Below are 19,913 nucleotides of genomic sequence, written 5' to 3'. Positions count from 1 at the left end.
ATGCCCTGGACCCAGTCTGAAGCCGCGGTTGAAATATACCATTTTGGCTGGATGGCAAGTAATACATTTGAAAGAGCTGTTAATTTCTGGCATGGAACAAGTTTGCTTGAGAGGGTCACTAAACTAGAGGACTGGCAGATTGTTAAGGAACCTTCATGCTAAGAACATGTATGAATGACCTCTGGGAAACTGTCGCCTGGCAAATCTTGTTTCCACCCCGGGCCTGCTGGTAGTCTATAAAAGGTAGGTCACGGAGGGCTTAAGCCAATGACCTTTCTAGAGAAGGCAGCTTGGCTTGTGGAAGAAAGACCTGTACATCCTGGGAGCCTTTGAGAAGGCGAATACACGAGGCTGGTGAAGAAGCAGTGATGTCTCTTTTTTCCACTTTCTGAGAGTCCCTCTAATATGGGCTCAGACCCAAGGCAGATGCTTGAGAGGCAGCTGAGCTGGAGGGACGTCCTGTGGCTTTCAGAGCCGGCTTAGAAGAAGGAAACCAGGAACTGTGAAAGGGTTTATCCCTACATGCAAATATGAACTGTGGGGTCCTGGAGGAATAAGTGCCCAGAGCAAGTCGTGTGTAACATTTTTGTAATTGATCTAGCGGAGAGAAAAGAGCCGCTGGATCTCTCGGTTGGTGGATGCTGTTAAGCTCTTCTGGCCAGAAAATGGTTAAGTCAGGATAAGCTGCCAGAAGATCTGGCAAATATAACAAATGCGGGTTGACTTTATGGTATTTGGAGAAAGGTAATCCCAGTTTTAAGCTTATGATGCTCAATGAAACCCTGGGCTTTTTTTTTTTTTTTTTTTTTTTTTTTAGGGACTTTTAAAAAATAGTTTATTTGAGCCAAACTGATGACATACGCTGGAGAGCAAGATCTCAAATGCTTAAAACCCTGGGCTTTTTAAAGAAGGTCATCTCAAGACAACCAGAGTGTTCTTTTACCCCCACAGAAGACCTGAGTCTCTACTCAGAATATTAATACAGGGCTAGTTGCCATTTCTCAAATTTCAACAGTTCCACCAATATTTAACTGACTCTATTGTGAGAAAACAATGGAACATGTTTCAGGAACAAACATGATTCAGGAACAAACATGGAAAACGATAATTAAATTAAGAAACCCATGGTAAGAAAAGAAGCTTAGAAGGTGAGATTTCTTTTTCCACAGGTGAAGGCTGAGGAGGAATATATAGCTATGTATAAAAACAGGAAGGATGGGCACAGAATCAGAAAAAACTTCGATCAATCCCCTCTCCTTAAAAATTGTATTAAGAACATTAGAATTTACATCAAATGTTGTATGCCTCGAAGTAAAATCAGGACATATGTTAATACATTACTACACCTGGAAGCTAGTAAATTAATAGTACTCGTATTCCATGAACTGGTACAGGTCAGAAACTAAAACTGCATCAGATAAAATCAAATGATAGATTTTATAACAGATAGAACAATTAATGTATGTCAGGATTTTTCCTCTAAACTTTTGAGTTTAATGTGAGGAGGGAGAGGGTATAATAACACCCAGAATGTTTTTAATGTTATTATCAAATATAGGTACTCCACCACCTTTTATTTATTCTTTTAAAAATTCCTTTTTACCTTTTAACCCAAGTAATATATGTGCATAGTTTTAAAAAATCAAATGGAGTTAAATAATTTGTAATGAAGAACAAAAACCCTTCTCCTTTCCCAAATTGTTCTCCCAGAAGCAATTACTTTCAGTAATTACAGTCTTTCTTTCTTTCTCTCTCTCTCTCTTTCTTTCCCTTCCTTCCTTCTTTATAATCTGAATGTTGTTTCTTTTTTTTAATTAAAGTTTATTGTGGTGACAACGTTTAGTAAAGTTAGATAGGTTTCATTTCAGGTGTACAATTCTGTAATACATCATCTATATATCACATTGTGTGTTCACCACTCAGACTCAGTTCTCCTTCCATCACCATATATTTGATCCCCTTTACCCTCTTCTATCACCTCTCTCGCCCCTTACCCTCTGGTAACTACTAAACTATTGTCTGTGTCTATGAGTTTTTGTTTCTTCATTTGTTTATCTTGTTCCTTTGTTGTTTTCTGTTTTATATACCACGTATCAGTGAAATCATACGGTTCTCTACTTCTGCCTGACTTTTCACTTAGCATAATAATCTCAAGATCCATCCATGTTGTCGCAAATGGTACTATTTCATCTTTTCTCAAAGCCGAATAGTATTCCATTGTAGCAATTACAGCCTTTCCTTTTGGTATTTACCTCATATTACTAAATAATTAGTGCATGCTTGTAGTTTTTCACTCATCATACTTTACATTATCTCCCAACTTCCTGTTATGGTATTTGAGCTTCTACTTCTGTTCACCTGCCCCCTCTTCCTACCACAACACACACACCTCTCTTTCTCCTAAAATAGCTTTAAGAACTCTGATTATGATTTCTTTTTTGAATCATTTATTTTCTTTTTCTGGAGTTCATCACTTTTTCCACTTACCTAGTTTTCTGTTTATCACAGTTTTTTACTCACTGCACTAACAGGTCTTTCAGATGGCAATCACTATTTGTTCCAACTATCCAAAGAAATGAAATGATCTATTAATATAAATTCGATTCCTCGCTTCCCCTTCTCCAGCCCCCACCACTTGCATTCTGGAATGGTTGCTTTCTCGGTCTGGTTCACGGCTGTCATTCTGGCCTTTCCTTTCACCATCATTTTGCTTTGGATTCCCTGTGCCCTAAATAACATGTCTCACTCTTTCTTGCATTTGTGCCCTTATTTTGGTGACATCTTCTAGTGGTTTCCTAAAAAGGATAAACTGGATGCAAATTCCTTCTTTATTTTTTTCTTTGTATTTTTGGTCTTTGCATGAGTGAAAATGTCTGAAGTTGCTTCAGCTCTTCACCTGACTGATAATTTGGCGGGATGTAAACTTCTAGCCCTCCACACCGAGGACTGCAGGTGAGGAGTCCTGTGCTGTTTCGATTTCTGATCCATTGCACAGAAACGTTTTGTCCTCCTGGAATCTCTCAGACCACTCTCTTTATCTTGACTGTGCTGAAGTGTCATGATGTACTTTTACAATTTCTTGTCCTGGGCACTTGAAGAGCCTTTCTAATCTGAAGTCTGATCTCGCTAGGCCTAGGACATGTTTTGAATTATTTCTTTGAGATTTTCTTCCTCACCCTTATCTCTGTCCTGTCCTTTTGGATATTACACCTTTTGTATTGACCCCTAATCGTTTTATCGTTTTCCCTAATTTTCCATCTATTTTTCTGTTTTGTTCCAATTTCTTGGAGATTGGTTATTGATTTCTTTTGGTTATACTTTTTAATTCTCAAGAGCTTTTTGTTGTCCCCCACCCTTTCATAGAACCCTGTTTTTGTTTCATTGATATAGGAGCTCCGTCTTCTTTTACCTCTGAACATATTCGTGTGTGTGTGTGTGTATGACAGTTTGTTCAGCTCCATACTGTCTTCCTGTACCCAGTAGTTTACTTTTTCCCTATTTGTTCTTTTCCATGTCTTTCGTTCATATTAGAGACTATTGTCAAGTGTCTGGTGTTCCTTGGGCTCCGCTCATGTTTAGAAGTAAGGTACCGAGATGAAGACAGCCAGTTCTGAGGGCACAGTCAGGCTGCCTGGAAGCCTTCAGCATCATTATCCAGAGGTCTTTTCTCTGCCGATTCTTGTCTCCTTTCAGTCATTCAGTCTCCTGAAGGAAAGCTGGTGGTGGAGGTGCACGAACACGTTTCTCTCTTAGTGAAGATACATGGTTTTGCAGGCTCTGAATTAGGTTTAAGATCCAAAAGGGTTGCAAGTCTCTATCAGTATTTCTTCATAAGGGCATAGATTGTTTGTGTAAGTCCCCCGAGAGGTAATGTAAGCCTTAAATATGTATGTAAGTAGTGTGGCATTGTACAGATTTGAACTTCTCAGGTTGGGTAAAGCCTTGCCTGCTTGCTATCCATTAGTGACGCCGGGGGTGGGGGGTGGGGGGGGAGGAAGCTATGCCAAGAGGTGCTCGAGCTTTGTGGCCTCCACTACATGTATCTTTCAGTGAAGACTTGGTCACTTACCGTGGGGTATGTGCATGCGCGTGTGTGGTCTCACTTATAGTCAATGCTAATTCCAGGTAGACCTTCAGCCATCCCCCCTGTTTTCAGAGCTCTCCCTTATCTCCTGTCTTCCATGGTACCACTAAGTGTTGCTCTCAGGCGTCGTCTGCGGAGAATCAGCTGGTTTCTCTTTGAACTCCACCTTTTGTTACAACTCCCTTAATTTGCTGTCAGTTCTCACTCTGCTGTCTCCTTCCATATTCTAAAGATTTGTTGGAATCTCTTGGCTGCTATTGTCTCTGCTGCCATTCTCTTGTATTAACCCCCAACGACTATTTTTTAAAAATCCTACTAGTGTCATTTTAGTGATGTTTTTGGGAGGTAGAGGAGATGAAAGCCTGTGGTTAGTTCAGTATGTTTACCTTGATGTTTCTAGGTAAAGAACCAAGTTTTATCTTTGCAGGTTTTATAGTGCCTGTAGTAGGCACTCAGTAAATAGGGGTTGAATGCATAAATGATCTGTCCTTTGAGGTCTCTCTGAAATGCAATTAATTTAGCTGCTAATGTGATTATTTCTGCTGAGATTGTCTCAGATTGATCTGGAAACTAGGGAAGGGTATTGACTGCCGGGGAGAGGGTTTTCACACCGACGCCCATGACTGACTGGAGGCATTTCCCTCCATTTCTCGTGCTTATTGAATTTGTCAGCACTAAGAAAAGGAAGTCTGCCTTCATTCCTGCTGCAAAGGAGGCATCTTTCTATTTTTCATAAGCAGACTTAGGTACTTAGTCTTACACTGCGCTTTTCTTTTTTTAATAGGTAAAAATACTTTTTATTTACTATGAAATGATTACATGTGCATTGTAAAGAAAAACCCTAGAAGGTAGGAAAAAAGCAAAATAAGGAAAATAATTAAAAGCCCATTTAAGTGGAAAGATACTCACTGCTGACTCTTTATACTGATTCAAACATGTATTTTCCCTGCCCTTCCTGAAGGTCGGCCTTCTGACTACACGGCAGTGGTTTGCCAAACCCAGAGATCCACTCCAGATAGTTGCTTCCCACACTAGGGGGGGAAAATGTCTTCTTCCTGGTACTCAGCCTTCTGAGTGTAAATATTAACACTAAATAAAAAGCTGTTTTTCTGTTAACATTTCCTTACCGACTAGCCTCCTGTTAGAACATTTCCCCGGTGTTTTTTTTTTACCTCATTGTAGGTGACTTCTTCACTAAGGTCAGTGTGTGTCTTGTCTTTGTCTCCTCCTTCTCTGCCTTCTTCCCCCCCGACCCCCTTGTGGCCACAACCCATAGCAAGAAATGCATTTTACACCACTACCCAGTATAAGTATGTGTGATTGGAACACAAGTTTTCTTGAAACACACACTGTTCGTATATGTGATTGCTCTGACTTGTTTTGTTCCATATCATTAAAAATATGCTGGTTGTGATCCACAAAATGTGTTATACCACCCACTGGATTGCAGCCTGCCGTGGTCAAAACAATGCTCTGGTGAATGTGAATAAAGACCAAACTATAGGTTCACATTTCCTTACTCCCTCACTTACTGCATTTCATTGCCAGCGTTAAATTACATTATTTTAAAATTAGAGAAAAATAATTACTAGGGGGTCCCTCGTCTTAACTCGGCAACAGTGATCATTTTTGTAATTCCTCACCTGCCCTCTTTGTCCTTATACCTACATGGTCGTGTGGCCAGGAAACAGGCTGTGAATGCAGTTTGTCTGGTTACACAGGCCCTGCTGTGTAATGTACAGTCTCCTTGAGGTATGGATTTATTTACTGAAAGCACTTTGACATTTACTTAGTATTTGGCCCTCAGATGCAATGTTGACTGATTTTTATTAAACTCACTAATATTCTTTTCATTAAGCATTGTTTTCTGATTAAAGAATCACACATATGAATTTTAGAAAATCCAGGCAAGTATGAAGAAGAAAATAACATTTATAATTCTACTATTCTAAAATAAACACAATTAACAATTCACTGTATTTCCTTCACGTACTTTCCATGAAAGTATAGTTTTACATTGTTGGTATAATATTCCATGTACTATTTTATATTCTGTTGTGTTTTTTTTAAACTCAACATTATACCATAGGCATTCTCACTTTTTGAAATCATTTAACAAATGCCACTTAAAAATTTCTCTATTATTGGCAAGCTAGGGTAGTTTGCAGTTTTATTTATTTTCTGTATGTGTTACTACAAAAACCTGCAGTATACATCTAATGCCTAAATATGTATCTGCATTTGAAGGCAAATCTTTAAGGAAGATTTTAAAAGGAGACTCACTGGACCTACAGGTATGAGCACATTTGGACTCTTGACACTGAGCACTGATTCACTTTTCAGGAAGGTTGAAATTCCAGAAAGGGCCATTGTTTTCAAAGATGAGAGAGATTTAGTTATTCAGCATCTACATGTAAGAGTCTCAGAAGAGAAGGGCAGAGATTGGCAGTGTCAGAATGATGAATCTGTGTTCCCAAAGAGCTAGGTGATAGTTAAAAGCCAGAGCAGAAAATGAGGTTGTTTCCTGACATAGGAAGAAAATAAGTTGGTTGAGGGAGGGTGTGACGAGGTTTGTACATATGGGTGTCCAGGTGTGGGAGGGGCTGAGGAGATCCTACAGAATGATTTGTATCCTCTTGGTTTTTCTCTTCTTCTCAGAGTCAGAGAGTAAGGATGAAAATAGGGAATATGAGGAACAGAGTGGTAACATGGAATAACCTGTGCAGGAAATAAAAGGGGGAGTTGCTTAGCAACCCTTTATATGAAGAGCTACTTGGAAAGTTTCCAAGTAACACTGGCCATTCAGCTGAGCTGGACATCGACATTTATGGCCGTACCAATCTGCAAAGTCCTCTGTGATTTTTCTCAGGAGTGCCTGACGCCTCACTATAGAAGCAAAGATGTGAGGAGATGGGCTAATCGGGGTTGGGAATTTGTGGAGTAGCTGCAGACGTTGGACAAGAGGCAAAGGAAGTGAGGACCCTGGCAACAGTGTTGTTTAAGTGACGCACCATGGGATCTGGGCCACCAGAGGAAGGGCCGGTCAGGTTGATGGAATTGGAGGAAAGGGATATATTCTGTGTATTTGTGGCTCAGATCCCAAATTACTAGCTAGTTCTGAAAAGGCGGTGTTCATGGAATAACAGTATTGGGGACAGGAAAGTTTTCCTGGATACCGCTCTTCTTGGAAGCTGGTATGGATCCACTGCATGGGTTTGGGTCAGGAGCAGAGATATTTGCAAACAGTAAGAACCAAAGCTGCTCTTGGAAGCCGTCACTGTTTATCTTCAACTGGAAGGAAGATGCTCATACTGGTTCAGAGCAGCAGACTAAATAGGTCCATACTGGTATGCTTTGTGCTTCCTTCAAAGCCCGATGGCACCTTCCTAGATATGCTTCAGAGATATATGATGAAGAAAACACCCAGAGTAGTTTGTGTTCTGAGTCAAAATGAGAATTTGGGGCTGTACCCAGTTAGGTCAATGATTGTTCTAGAGGATACTCTACGGATGAAGAGTTCTTGGATTAACCTTACAAGTTTGGATTTGTGGGATCATCCAGGGCGGAACCAGATCCCTTAAAAGGACTGACAGAAGTGGTTCCTCCTGGGACAGGGATGGGAGATACTGGTGATATTGGTGTCAAGCGGGGTGCCCACCTGATGCCAATGCATGTGGGCCAAATGTAAGCAGTCAACCCTGCTCAACACACTTTATTGGATTTTAGGGTTACTTCTGGAGTTGGCGTTTCCCGTTATTAGCAGTTGGAATCTCTATTACCGCTTTCTTCTCAGCAACATTATTGAAAGGAAATATCTGGTGGTGGTTTTCTGAAGTCAGATGAAGTTTGTTTATGACGTCAACTTGAATTTAAGTTGGCTCTTCGTAATTATTGAATTAAAAAACCCTCCCAATTGCCCTTCTTCCAACTCTCAACCTAATGCTAATCAAAAATGGTGTTTGATTCACTTGAAACATATTAGTCAAATATGCCTTGAATAACTAAATTGACAAATTGGATAAAATTCGTTGCTGGAGGTGATGAACTCTCGTGAATCACTGTAATTCATTTTGCTGAATCGCAAGCTACATCATTAAATCTTGAAATGTAACAGATACAAGGCACCAGAGCAGAACTTGAGAGGCCTAAATCTTTCAACACTGTCTTATGCAGTGCAGATATTGGGTAAACTTGAACCTATTTGTTGCTTCTTTTGAATTTGGAATGCATTTTAATATTTCATACGGGATTTATGGACATGTGTATTTATGTTCTTAAACATCCTTTCTCTTTGAATTTCTTGTTAGAGTGGAAAAATTGCTCTTTGTTTATTGTTCTACATTGTTGATATGTGTTTTAAAAGACCTTGAGAGAAGGTTGCAACGTAAAAAAAACACTAGAAAGTATTCTACATTTAAATTCAGCAATAGTTATAGCCTCTCACTGGAACTTTGACATTGAATGCCCCAAATTAAAAGTGACATATAGCCTATGGAGAAAACTGGAAGAATCTCAACAATGATGATTTTGACATCATTAATCAATAAAGAGAAGATGTGAAACCAGGGTTGTTTCTTCAGGAAGGGAGAGATTCAGGCTAGATTTAAAAGCTGTCTTACAATATGTGAAGTTATTTATTATTCCAAGGATAGTGATCTATTATCTTCTTATATACTCTGTAGATAAAATACTCTGTGGATGAAGATTGTCTTTTTGTATACTCTGGTTTAAATTATAACAGAAGAGATTTAGGTTAAATGGGAAGAACTTTTTCTGATAGGAAATGCAAAATGAACACTAAGAAGATGTGTGGATTTACTTCTCTAGTAAAAATCCGATCATTCACTAGACAATGGATTGAATAGTCTTATTCATTGGTGATCCAAGAGTGAGCCTTGTTCTCAAGACCCCGAGGTTTTATTATTGTATCACCATTCAATTTTGTACTTTTAGAAAGTCACTTTTATGACTGTCTTTTCTTGAAAGCAAACATACCTTTCTCAATGTGATTCTTAGAAAACAGTAATTGTGTCCTGTTAGTGAATTATCTAACCTGCCCTAAAAGTGAAATGAGTATTTAAGAAAATGCTGTGTTCTAGGCTAATACTTAAAATTCCAGATGGAGGGTGATTTTTTCTTAAAGTTAACAGGTAAATGGGGCTTTTTAACTTGCTTTCTCTTCATTTGCCATGCCGTGGTCCTCAAGTTCTTGTTATAACAGATGTTTCCTTTCTAAGACAGAAGGTAGCTTATTAAGAAGACCTCAAATTCTATAGGTTGGAGGTAGTGGAAGCTCTGAGGAGAGAGCCTGGTTTTTTTCTTTGGCCACCAAATAGCACCACCTATTGAGTTTGCATGACTTACTTCGTGACATTCAGAGTCAAACCTCTTCAATAAAAGGAGCTGAATATTGTATTTGTAAATGTTTTAAAAATGTATTGTTTTGGTTCCCAGTATATATTATACCTTCCATGACACCATTAACCTCAATAATGAATTTTATTTTTTTAAAAAGCAAAACTAAACAAACATTCAACAAAATAAATTATTATTCTAAATGTGATCTTCTGATGCTGTGGATTGAGATGACTTAATCTCTCATAAAATAAAGATCAGGCCATTTCACAATTTCTGCAAAGCAGATCTATCATATCTCCAAGTTACCAAAGTAAATTTCTACATATTATGATGTCTTCTGCTCACTTAAAGTTTTAAAAATTCATTGAAACATGAACATTTTATTTTAAAGACACATTTTGAAGCTTAATTAAAAATACATCAGATTGCGTCCTCATGTGGCCAAAACACTATCTAAATTGTTAAAAATCTATTGTGGTGTCAAAGACAATTGTAACTTGAGATGGTTGATTCTAAAGCTGCCAGCCAAATAGCCTATAAAGTGAAGTAGAGGGTTTACATTTAAGACTTAGTTTGACCTCTGACAAAGGTGCCAAAAACACCCAATGTGAAAAGGATAATTTCTTCAATGAGTGGTGTTGGGGAAACTGGATATCCACACGCAGGATGAAATTGGACCCTTATCTTACTCCATATACAAAAATCAACTCAAAATGGATTCAAGACTTAAATGTAAGACCTGAAACTGGAAAATGATTAGAAGAAAATATAGGAAAAAATGCTTCTTGACATTGGTCTGGGCAATAATATTTTGGGCATGACTGCAAAAGCACAGGCAACAAAAGCAAAAATATACAAATGGGATTGCATCAAACTAAAAACTTCTGCACAGCAAAGGAAGCAAACAATCAGCAAAGTGAAGAAGGAGCCTGTAGAATGGATGGAAATATTTGCAACCCATACATCTGTTAAAACAGGGGTTAATAGCCAAAATTCATAAGGAACTCAAACAACTCAGTAGCAAGAAAACAAATAACCTGATTAAAAAATGGGCAAAGGGCCTGAACAGACATTTTTCCAAAGACAGGCAGATGGCCAACAGGTATATGAAAAGACGATCAACATCCGTACTTATTAGGGAAACGCAAATTAAAACCTCCATAGGATATCACCTCATACCTGTTAGAATGACAATTATGAAACAGACAAAAGATAAGCGTTGGTGAGGATGCGGAGAAACGGAAACTCTTATTTCCACTGTTGGTGGAAATGTACATTGTACAACCATTATGGAAAACATTATGGAGGTTTCTCAAATAATTAAAAATAGCACTACCATATGATCCAGCAATCCCACTTCTGGGTATATTTCCAAAGGAAATGAAATCAGTATCTTGAAGCGATATCTGCACTCTTAAGTTTATCGCAGTATTATTCACAACAGACAAGATAAGGAATCAATCTAAGTATTTATTGACACATGAATGGATAAAGAAAATGTTACACACACACACACACACACACACACACACACACACACACAGGAATATTATTCAGCCATGAAAAGAAGGAAATCCTGTCGTTTGTGATATCACAGATGAACCTGGAAAACATACTAAATGAAATAAGCCAGGCACAGAAAGACAAATACGGCATGATCTCACTGATGTGTAGAATCTAAAAAAGCCAAACTCATAGAAGGAGAGAGTAGAAAGGTGGTTACTGGGAGTGGGGAGGTGGTAGGAATGGGGAGATGTTGGCCAGTGGGTACAAAACTGAAGTTATAAGATGAGTAAGTCCAGAGATCTAATGTACAGCATGGACACCGTCGTTAATATTGTACTGAATACTGGAAATTTGCTGAGACAGTCTATTCCAGGTGCTGTCATCACATTAAAAAAATGGTAACTATGTGAGTTGATGATATGGTAATTAGCTTGATTGTAGTAATCATTTTACTATGTACATCAAATCACGATGTTCTATACCTTAAAGATGTACAATTTTTATTTTAAAAAAGACAGACTATGGTCCCCTTCTCGCTTTCTCACTTTCCCCTCTTTCTTCATTCTGATGACCTTCTCTTACTTTTCTCCTTTATTTCTCTACTCTCCTTATGTTTCTATAGTTGTGATGTAGAACTGGGATGTAATTTTTAAAGTCAACTCATCCACTGTTTTTAACATTTTTTCTTTTGCTTTTGGGCTTGAGAAGGAAGAATTTAATGTTTTCTTAAAAGAGTTTTATATTTCCATGATATATGTTTCTCCCTGTGCTGAGTTGGTGACTCATAAAAGGAATGGGAAGAAAAAGAACGTGTCTTTCGCCTATACTATAAATAAACCATGTCCATGGTTTACACATCGCTTTGTTCTCTGATGGGTTAAATGTAATTTCAGAGATGAGACAGTTTTCAGGCTGGTAAGTACTTTTTCATCTGTTCAAAAGTCTAATCAGTTGTATACCCTGCCACTGGATTTTAGTGTCTACACAGAGTGATTTCGTTGACCAAGTTCTGGTTTTCTTTCTCTCCTTCATTTGTTCTAGATACATTTCATCTTGCTCTTCAGTCGACAAGGGAAATTACGGCTGCAGAAATGGTACACCACTCTCCCTGACAAGGAAAGGAAAAAGATCACCCGGGAAATCGTTCAGATTGTTCTGTCTCGTGGTCACAGGACAAGCAGTTTCATTGAGTGGAAGGAGCTAAAACTTGTTTATAAAAGGTGTGAGTAACTTTATGGGATCTGAATTTCTCATTACTGCTTTGGTTTGTTTAATCCTGAACATTTTAGATTGCAACACCAATGTCATCATTTACTGAAATCTTTGAAGACTGGAGCCCAAGTATCTGTGGACTAACTAGGAAAGAACTCCCACGTATTGAAAGACCTTTCATGTGTCAGGATGGATTCTAGGTACTTAAGTACACGTTGCTAACGCACTCACACATCCGAGAAAGAGCTTATGAACACCTACTGTATTCCCAGCACTGTTCTAATGGCCATGGATACAGTAGTAAGACACAGAACATTCCCACTCTCATGGAGCTTACTCATTTGTTAAGTAAACAAAACACTTTTTGCCAGCCCCGTGGCTCAGGTGGTTGGAGCGCCGTGCTCCTAATGCCAAGGTCACCGGTTTGATTCCCACATGGGCCAGTGAGCTGCACCCTCTACAGCTAAGATTGTGAACAACAGCTCTCCCTGGAGCTGGGCTGCGGTGAGCAGCCAGAGGTTGGCGTAAGCTGCCGGGGGCTGCCGTGAGCTGCTGTGAGCGGCCGACCCATGGCTGGCGACCAACTGCCTCAGCTGGGGGGAGTGCAAGACTTATAATACCAGCATGGGCTAGGGAACTGTGTCCTACACAACTAGACTGAGGAACACGGCTTAAACCGGAGTGGAGGGGAGGGAGAGGTGGAAGAAGGGAAAAACAAAACAAAAACATTTTCAGTTAGTGATAAATATTATGGGGAAAATGCAGATTAATGTGGTACAGAGATTGGACTGCTCTTTGCGTTGTTATTGTTACTCATATTTGCAAATGAAGAAACTGAAGACACAGAGAGTTTAAGTAATTAATCTCCAGTCATAATACTGAGTGATAGTTGGCAGAGCCAGAATTCAAATCCAGATCTTTCTGGCTCTAAAGCCTTATATTTTCTCTTTACTGCACCTGCTTGCCATGGCAAGACCCTACTGGAAAGGAACCCCAATTTATAGTTGAGGAAACTGAAGCCCCAAGAGATAAAGTCATTTTGCCCATAAAGACCCAGATCACGATGCCTAAGCCAGAACCAAAACACAGCCGACCTGACCCTGCAGCCAGCATCCTACTACAACTTCCAGAAGGAAAACAAACATGAGAAAGCCTCTTGCAAGGGGTTTATAAAACCTGAAGGGGAAAGACAAAGAACTTCTGCAGACTCTATTTAAAGGATTAAATTACCAGGAAGTGCCTGGGCAAAGCTCCTTTGGCTGGATCCAAGGTCAAAACTTTTAGTACTTGCTGACAAGAAGCTTGTCCTTATTCTCTGCCTAACTGGTTTTCTAAAACTTGGGTTCAACTGTATTTTAAACCACTGTACAAAGAATATACTTCAGTGTTTCTCTCAATAGATATAACAGGTACCTGGTATATACAATGGTGAACAAGACAGACTCAGTACCTACCTTTGGGAAGCCCCTGGTCTGGGGGGTTGGACAGGCCATGGACTGGACAGTGAGGAGACCAGATGCTCTGATGGGGGAGATGTGGGGATACGTAGCTGGGGCATCTAATCCAGTAGGAGAAGGTAGACGTTTCCTGAAAGAAAATGATATCCAAGCTCAGAGCTACAGGAGAAGTAAGAGGTAGCCACACAGGTGGGGTAAGGAAGAGTATTTTAGGCAGAAGAAACACAGAACACGTGACTTGACAGGCTGAGGATGGAGACATACAGAATAACTGCAAGACAGTGTGAATTGAGAGGGTGGGCGCCGTGGGCCCCTGAAACCCTTGGTCAAGGGTTCGGTGTTTAGAAAGGACAATTCATAAGTCAGGGAGGGGCATGAACAGACACCCTGATGACCATGGGCCAAAGAACTCTGTCCCCCTGATTAATAGTTCCTCAAGGTAAAATTTTGTTGAGGGCCTTTCACGTGATGAACAGAAATGATCCAATCACTCGATATTTTTATATGTTCTATTTTACATTTTTTGGAGGATATGGGATATGATGAATAATGATTTTATTCTTGGACTTGAATGGGAGAGCGGGAGGTAAGTGCATATTCATTGCGAGGGAAACATGTTCATGGTTGTTTAATGAGTCATCATATTTTCCTTTATTTTTTCTTTTCAAGGTATGCTAGTTTATATTTTTGCTGTGCAGTAGAAAATCAGGACAATGAGCTCTTGACACTAGAGATTGTGCATCGTTATGTGGAGTTGCTGGACAAATACTTTGGAAATGTAAGTGCTGCTCTGGTCTATTAGAATCAGTTAGTCTCCATCTCCGCTCTTACTTCAGTTCTGTCTTTCGTCACATTCCTTCTCTCTCTGAAATCTAAACTATGAATCGCATTTGTACCAAGAATCCGAATACAAGGCTTTCCCACTTCCTGTAATTCTTAGTAAATGATCGATTTAAAGCTCTCAAGAAGCAGGTGGTGTCTCTATCTTCAGACCACAGCGGCACTGGAGACCATGTTTAATGACCTAGAATTTAATTGTGAAGGATTCCTTGATATTCTGTCCCTTCCTCCTCACTGACTATCATCTCTCTTTTATTTTGACTTTTTATCCCCTTTCTGGCTTTTTCTACTAAGTGACATGTGTTCTTTAATGTTATTTATACCTAAGGGGGAAAAAAAGAACACCAACCACCAAACAAAATCCAAACCCTTTTCCTTCACATTGCTATTCCATCTCCTTGCATTTATTGCCAAGTGATATATTATATGAGGTGCCCCAGTCCTCACTCCCTAAATGCTCTTCCCCGGCTCTTCCTTCTCTCCTGTGTGTTGACTTGACCTTTTCTCCTGGAAAGCCCTTCCCAGGTGACTCTTTTTCACTTTGCTGATGATGGTCTTTGCTGGGCTTCTCAAAGTCATCTCAGGCTTAATGCGACAAGAACCAAACATCTTCTGTTTTGTGATTGAATGTATTGTGTCCCAGAATCCTTCAGTGCCAAAGGTCTCTTCTTTCTCCAGCCTTCACTAAAACCCGCCTCTGTCTACTCAAATTGGACTAAAATTCATCTCCTTCCTGCCACTCTCCCTAGTCTAGGTTTACTTGGGATTATACTTTTGCTTCTTTTTTAAACCTCATCTCTGGCCCTTGCCTGGCCTGTTGGGTACCAGGGTCCTTACAAAGCACAGCTCTGGGCCAACATTCCTCCTCCTCGCTCTCCATCTATAATGAATAAAATTCAAACCTCTTAGCCTGGCACTTACTCTTTCTAAACATTGGTCCCAGACCACTTCTCCAACCTTCTCACTTCTCTCTCTTTACATCCCTGACATGCTCAGTGCTCCAGCGACATGGACCAGCCCTGTATTTTCCTTAACTTGTACAGGATTTGCTTGACTGCCGAACTGCAAGTCTCTCGAGATCATGACCTAGGACTCATTTGTTTGTTTTTTCAACACTTGTAATCACCTCTGGGCTTGATTTTAGTGAATGCTGCAGACACATTTCGTCTAGCTCACACTCTGAATAAACAAATCATTGGATTTGGGAAATGGTTTCTTCTCAGAAACAGCCTCTCCCCTATTCCCTTGCTCACGGAAGATTTTTATTAAGTGTTGTTAGAAGAATTGATTATTAGGTTGGTGCAAAAGTAATTGCGATGTAAAAGGTTAAAATAATGGCAAATCTGCAATTACTTTTGCACCGACCTGGTACTTCCAGAAGAGTTCTCTGTAGTCTATTTAATGGAATGAGCAGTACTTGCAGTATTGGTTGGGGTTTTATCAGATTTGTTGCAATACTTTTTATAGGATGAGCGCTTGAAAGGTTTCTGAAAGAATTTTCCTGTCTTTCCTCCTGCCATCCCTCCCTTTTATTCCCACCCCTCCCACGTCATTTTTCCTTTGTAAATATGATAAAACCTAAAATGTTGCTTCAGTGACTTCAGGTTGGTCGGTATACAGAAGTAATAAGACAGCTAGATCACTTCTTTCTCTTTCTCCTGGTGCAGTAAGTTTATTTTCATTTTTAAAAGAGATTTGCAAAGAAGTAATATTATAGCATATTTTCCAGTTTGAGATTATGCTCTGTGTTATTCAAATGAATTCTGATATTTTGGTACTTTCCTTTGAAATAAACTCCAGACTCGGCCTTTGCAAAGGCCTGAGGGAGTTTTCCTGAGGCCCACGTTTTCCCATAACCTTCCTCCTCTTCCTCATTTCTGTACTCTGGTTTGGGCTGTTGTGTTTTCCGAGATTAATCCAACTGGGATCATGTGAATTCGGGCTGAATGTTGATCTCCATCTTATCTGACCAAATTTCAGGTATTTCAGAACACGTGGCTTTCTCCTGAGAATTTGAATCACCTTCACCAATGCTGGGCTCAACTTACAGGAGAATCAGAATGAATTTCTATTTCCCTAACATTAATTTTTCATCTTATTTTGGCATACCTTTAGAAGCTCTGTCTTTGTCAGGAACCAAAATTTAATTCACTGAAAAATTCAATGAATCTTTCATTAAGCTAAGAGCAGCTAAGAGCAATTCAAGGCTATCTGCCCGGTGTGTGTTCAGTTCTTGTTAATTAGCAGTGATGAGCAAAGCCTACCACCAGCACTGTGTCTCATTGACATTTCTGAGGAATATTCTCTGGTTTTCTTTTCCTCTTGTGTTAATACTGAAGGATTCCTTGAATCCTGCCTTTATATTATCTAAGGGAAAACTTTGTACTGAGCTTCTCTTATAACACTGGAAAGTATTACCTTCTGATGACAGGTAAATCAAAATCTCTGGCTCCTAATTTAAATTATATAGTTTCTTTTTTTTTTAGCACTTTTCAATTCTAAGGAGATTTACAAGGATTAACTCATTAATCTCTCAATCTTCAGCAAGTAGTATCAATCGCAATTTATAGAGGCTAAGAGAAAATGCCTCTGAGTCTCACAGTAGATAAAGGTGTGTTTCAGGATTGAGATACCGGCCATATTTCCCCATTGCAGACAGTTGTGTGTGTGAGTGTTTTACTGACACACGCAGGAGGTGTTGCTGTCTCAGAGAGCGTTGATCCTGATGGAGGGAATTGTCTTGTAAGAGGGGGAATACTCAGTCCTGCTGGACCCTGGTGTCAGCTTGCTCACTAAGCAGGCCCATGATTTGGACCATCATACACCTCTATTTTACAGATAAGAAAAATGACATTTAAAAAGATTAGTAGAAATATTTACTTTGCTAACCTCACGGGGCTTTTGTGAGGATCAGACACACAGTGTCATTACGAGTTCTTTAGAAACCGTCAATTGCTATGTATGGTAGCTGTACTTTGCATTAGGATTTTTATGTATAGTTTTATACATCTATTGTATACAACTTGATTTTTTTGGTATTTACTTTAGAACAGAATTCAGTAAGGGAAGGTCCTTCTTAGACTCTACCCAAAAGGATTTAGTTATTAAAATACTGGAAAGCCTTGTGCTCTACCATAATTTGGCTTGGAGAGCAAAGATAAAGTTGAATTATCATTATTTCTGCCTTTTATAAGCTGTCTTCCAAAATATAGATACATGAGAAAGTGAGGAAAAAATAAGTAAAGAGGCTCGTGTGTTTATTAACACAGAAGCCATGTGTTTTTGCACAATGAGATGGAACAGAGTCATTTGAGCATCAAGGGCAGGTTTCTGATGTACGGGGACAGCGTCCTTAAGGTGGAATTAGAAGTATTGGAGTAATTAGGCAGCAACTGAAGAACCTGTATTTGGTCTAAAGTTCTCCTGAAATGTTTTCTCCTCTTTCTGTGAAATATAATAACCCCTTGGGGTTAGACTCAAGTAATAGCCATGAAATAGCATTTTAGGGTTACTATATATGAAATACCTGTCCATTGGTATCATTCTCCATTGTGCAAGTAGAAGTCGTGCATCCATGTCCCCTCTGATCTAGAGATAGTAACTGTGTATTATCCACGTGTGTGTGTGTGTGTGTGTGTGTGTGTGTGTGTGTACTGTGTGTACCTGGCTTTGTGTACCACCTTACCTTACCTCTATCCCTTGAACCAAAGTTCAGTAAATTAATTGCCCCATGGTTGCTAGCGAGCTTTGCAGGCTTGGGGGTGGGTGGCTGCTCTGCGAGTGGGGTATGAGACGTTGCCAGAGAACTTGCATGAGTATCTGTCAGGTTCACTTTGCAGGATTCTGGTTGCTGGTTTCTCCTCAGAGGCTCCTGTCTGTCTTGCATTCCTGGTGTACACCTGCCGTGAACTCTGCTCTTGCTACTATGACTTCCTGCCTCTTCTGACCTCTGGTAACTGCTTACTTCTTGTACCTCCTTTCACGTGCATGGATGTCTGATCTACTGTGCTTTCTTTCTGTTTATCTATATTGTTTAAAATTGCAAAGTAATGCATATTTTTACTTATCCTTCTGGACATATGCTTTTTAAAATAAAAGATGGGATTGCATTATGTATATTATTCTGCAACTTTCTTTTTCCTTTTACAAATCTATCTTGGAGCTCTTTTCATGTTTCTCCATGAAAATCTACCCCATTTTTTCCAAATTCTATGCAGAATTCCCGTGATATACCATCCATACCCAAGTGGGGGTATACCATACACCATTTACACAATTTCCTTATGGATGGACTTCAGGTTGTTTCCAATTTTTATTATAAATGATGATAAATGATAATAAATTTTATTATAAATGAATAGTTTTTGTTGTTCACATATTGTGCACTAGTTTGAGCATAGAAATAAATTCCTCGTGGAAGGGTTGGGTCAAAGGATTTGTACATTTAAAATTGATAGATAGTATAACTTGACCCTCCAAAATGGCCTATAAAATTTATAGATCCCACCAACAGTGAATGTGAGTACCTATTTATCCATATTCTCACCAGCAGTGGATATTATATCTTCTTAATTGTCAGATGAAAATTAATTTAATTTGCATTTCCCTGACTGCTAGTGAGGCTCTGCATCTTTTTAGATGTGTATTGGTGTGTTTCATGTCTTGCCTCATCTATGAATTACTTCTTGACAGTCTTTGTCTTTTTTATTGTGATGTTTATCTTAGGGATTTGCAAGAATCTTTTTGTATTGTGGATACTATTCTTTCCCCCATTATGTATGTTGCAAATATTATCCCCACTCTGTTGCTATACTTTCAACCTTATTTATAGTGCCTGGCCCACAGTGTACTCTGATCTCTCCGCATTGTTGCCTGGGGAGTTAGGTTTCACTGTTATTCAAACATTTGGAATGAGAATGTTCTAGAAGTAAAAGAAAATGTCCATTAGCTGAGAACATGTGCTTTTATCATGCCATCCTCTTTCTGATAGTTGTTCTTAAGAGGAAGCCCTTAAGGTCTGGATAGACTCTTATTTTAAATCGATACATATATATATATATATATATATATATATACACATATATATGTGTATATATATGTATATACATATATATACATATACATGTCTCGATTTGAAATATGTATATATATATGTGTGTATATATATATATATATATATATATATATATAGAGAGAGAGAGAGAGAGAGAGAGAGAGAGAGAGAGAGAGACTCTCTCGAGGGAGGGGAGAGATAGATGTAGACATACAACATTTATTAGTGATATGATGCTCTTTTCTAATGAATAAAGAGACCATAACCTTTGCAGATGAGTTGAATGAGTTTCTCTGAGTTGGCCATTTATTACAGTTTGTATTCATTTGTTCTTATGCTTCTATATTCAATTGGATTTGTCAACATAAACCATTTTTCTTATGTAGTCTGCAAGGTTATTGAC

General features: G+C 39.0%; 1 protein-coding gene across 3 annotated transcripts in view; it reads left to right on the top strand.

Annotated features, from left to right (window-relative positions):
* AP1S3 (adaptor related protein complex 1 subunit sigma 3) overlaps positions 1 to 19,913 on the top strand; it is a 61,176-nt gene that overhangs the window by 31,929 nt on the left and 9,334 nt on the right. For 2 of the 3 annotated variants that reach the window (XM_019753690.3, XM_088793836.1), the window contains exons 2-3: positions 11,990 to 12,168; positions 14,287 to 14,395. In XM_019753690.3, coding sequence (XP_019609249.1) covers positions 11,990 to 12,168; positions 14,287 to 14,395 — 288 coding nt within the window. Of the gene's footprint in view, positions 1 to 11,989; positions 12,169 to 14,286; positions 14,396 to 16,437; positions 18,816 to 19,913 lie in introns of those variants that run through there. The other variant, XM_088793837.1, reaches the window with a different exon arrangement.

The sequence above is a fragment of the Rhinolophus sinicus genome, chromosome 17 (assembly GCF_057876585.1).
Source record: "Rhinolophus sinicus isolate RSI-liver-muscle chromosome 17, RSI-T2T, whole genome shotgun sequence".
In the NCBI taxonomy this organism is placed as follows: Eukaryota; Metazoa; Chordata; class Mammalia; order Chiroptera; family Rhinolophidae; genus Rhinolophus; species Rhinolophus sinicus.
This window is presented reverse-complemented; position numbering and strand designations above follow the sequence as displayed.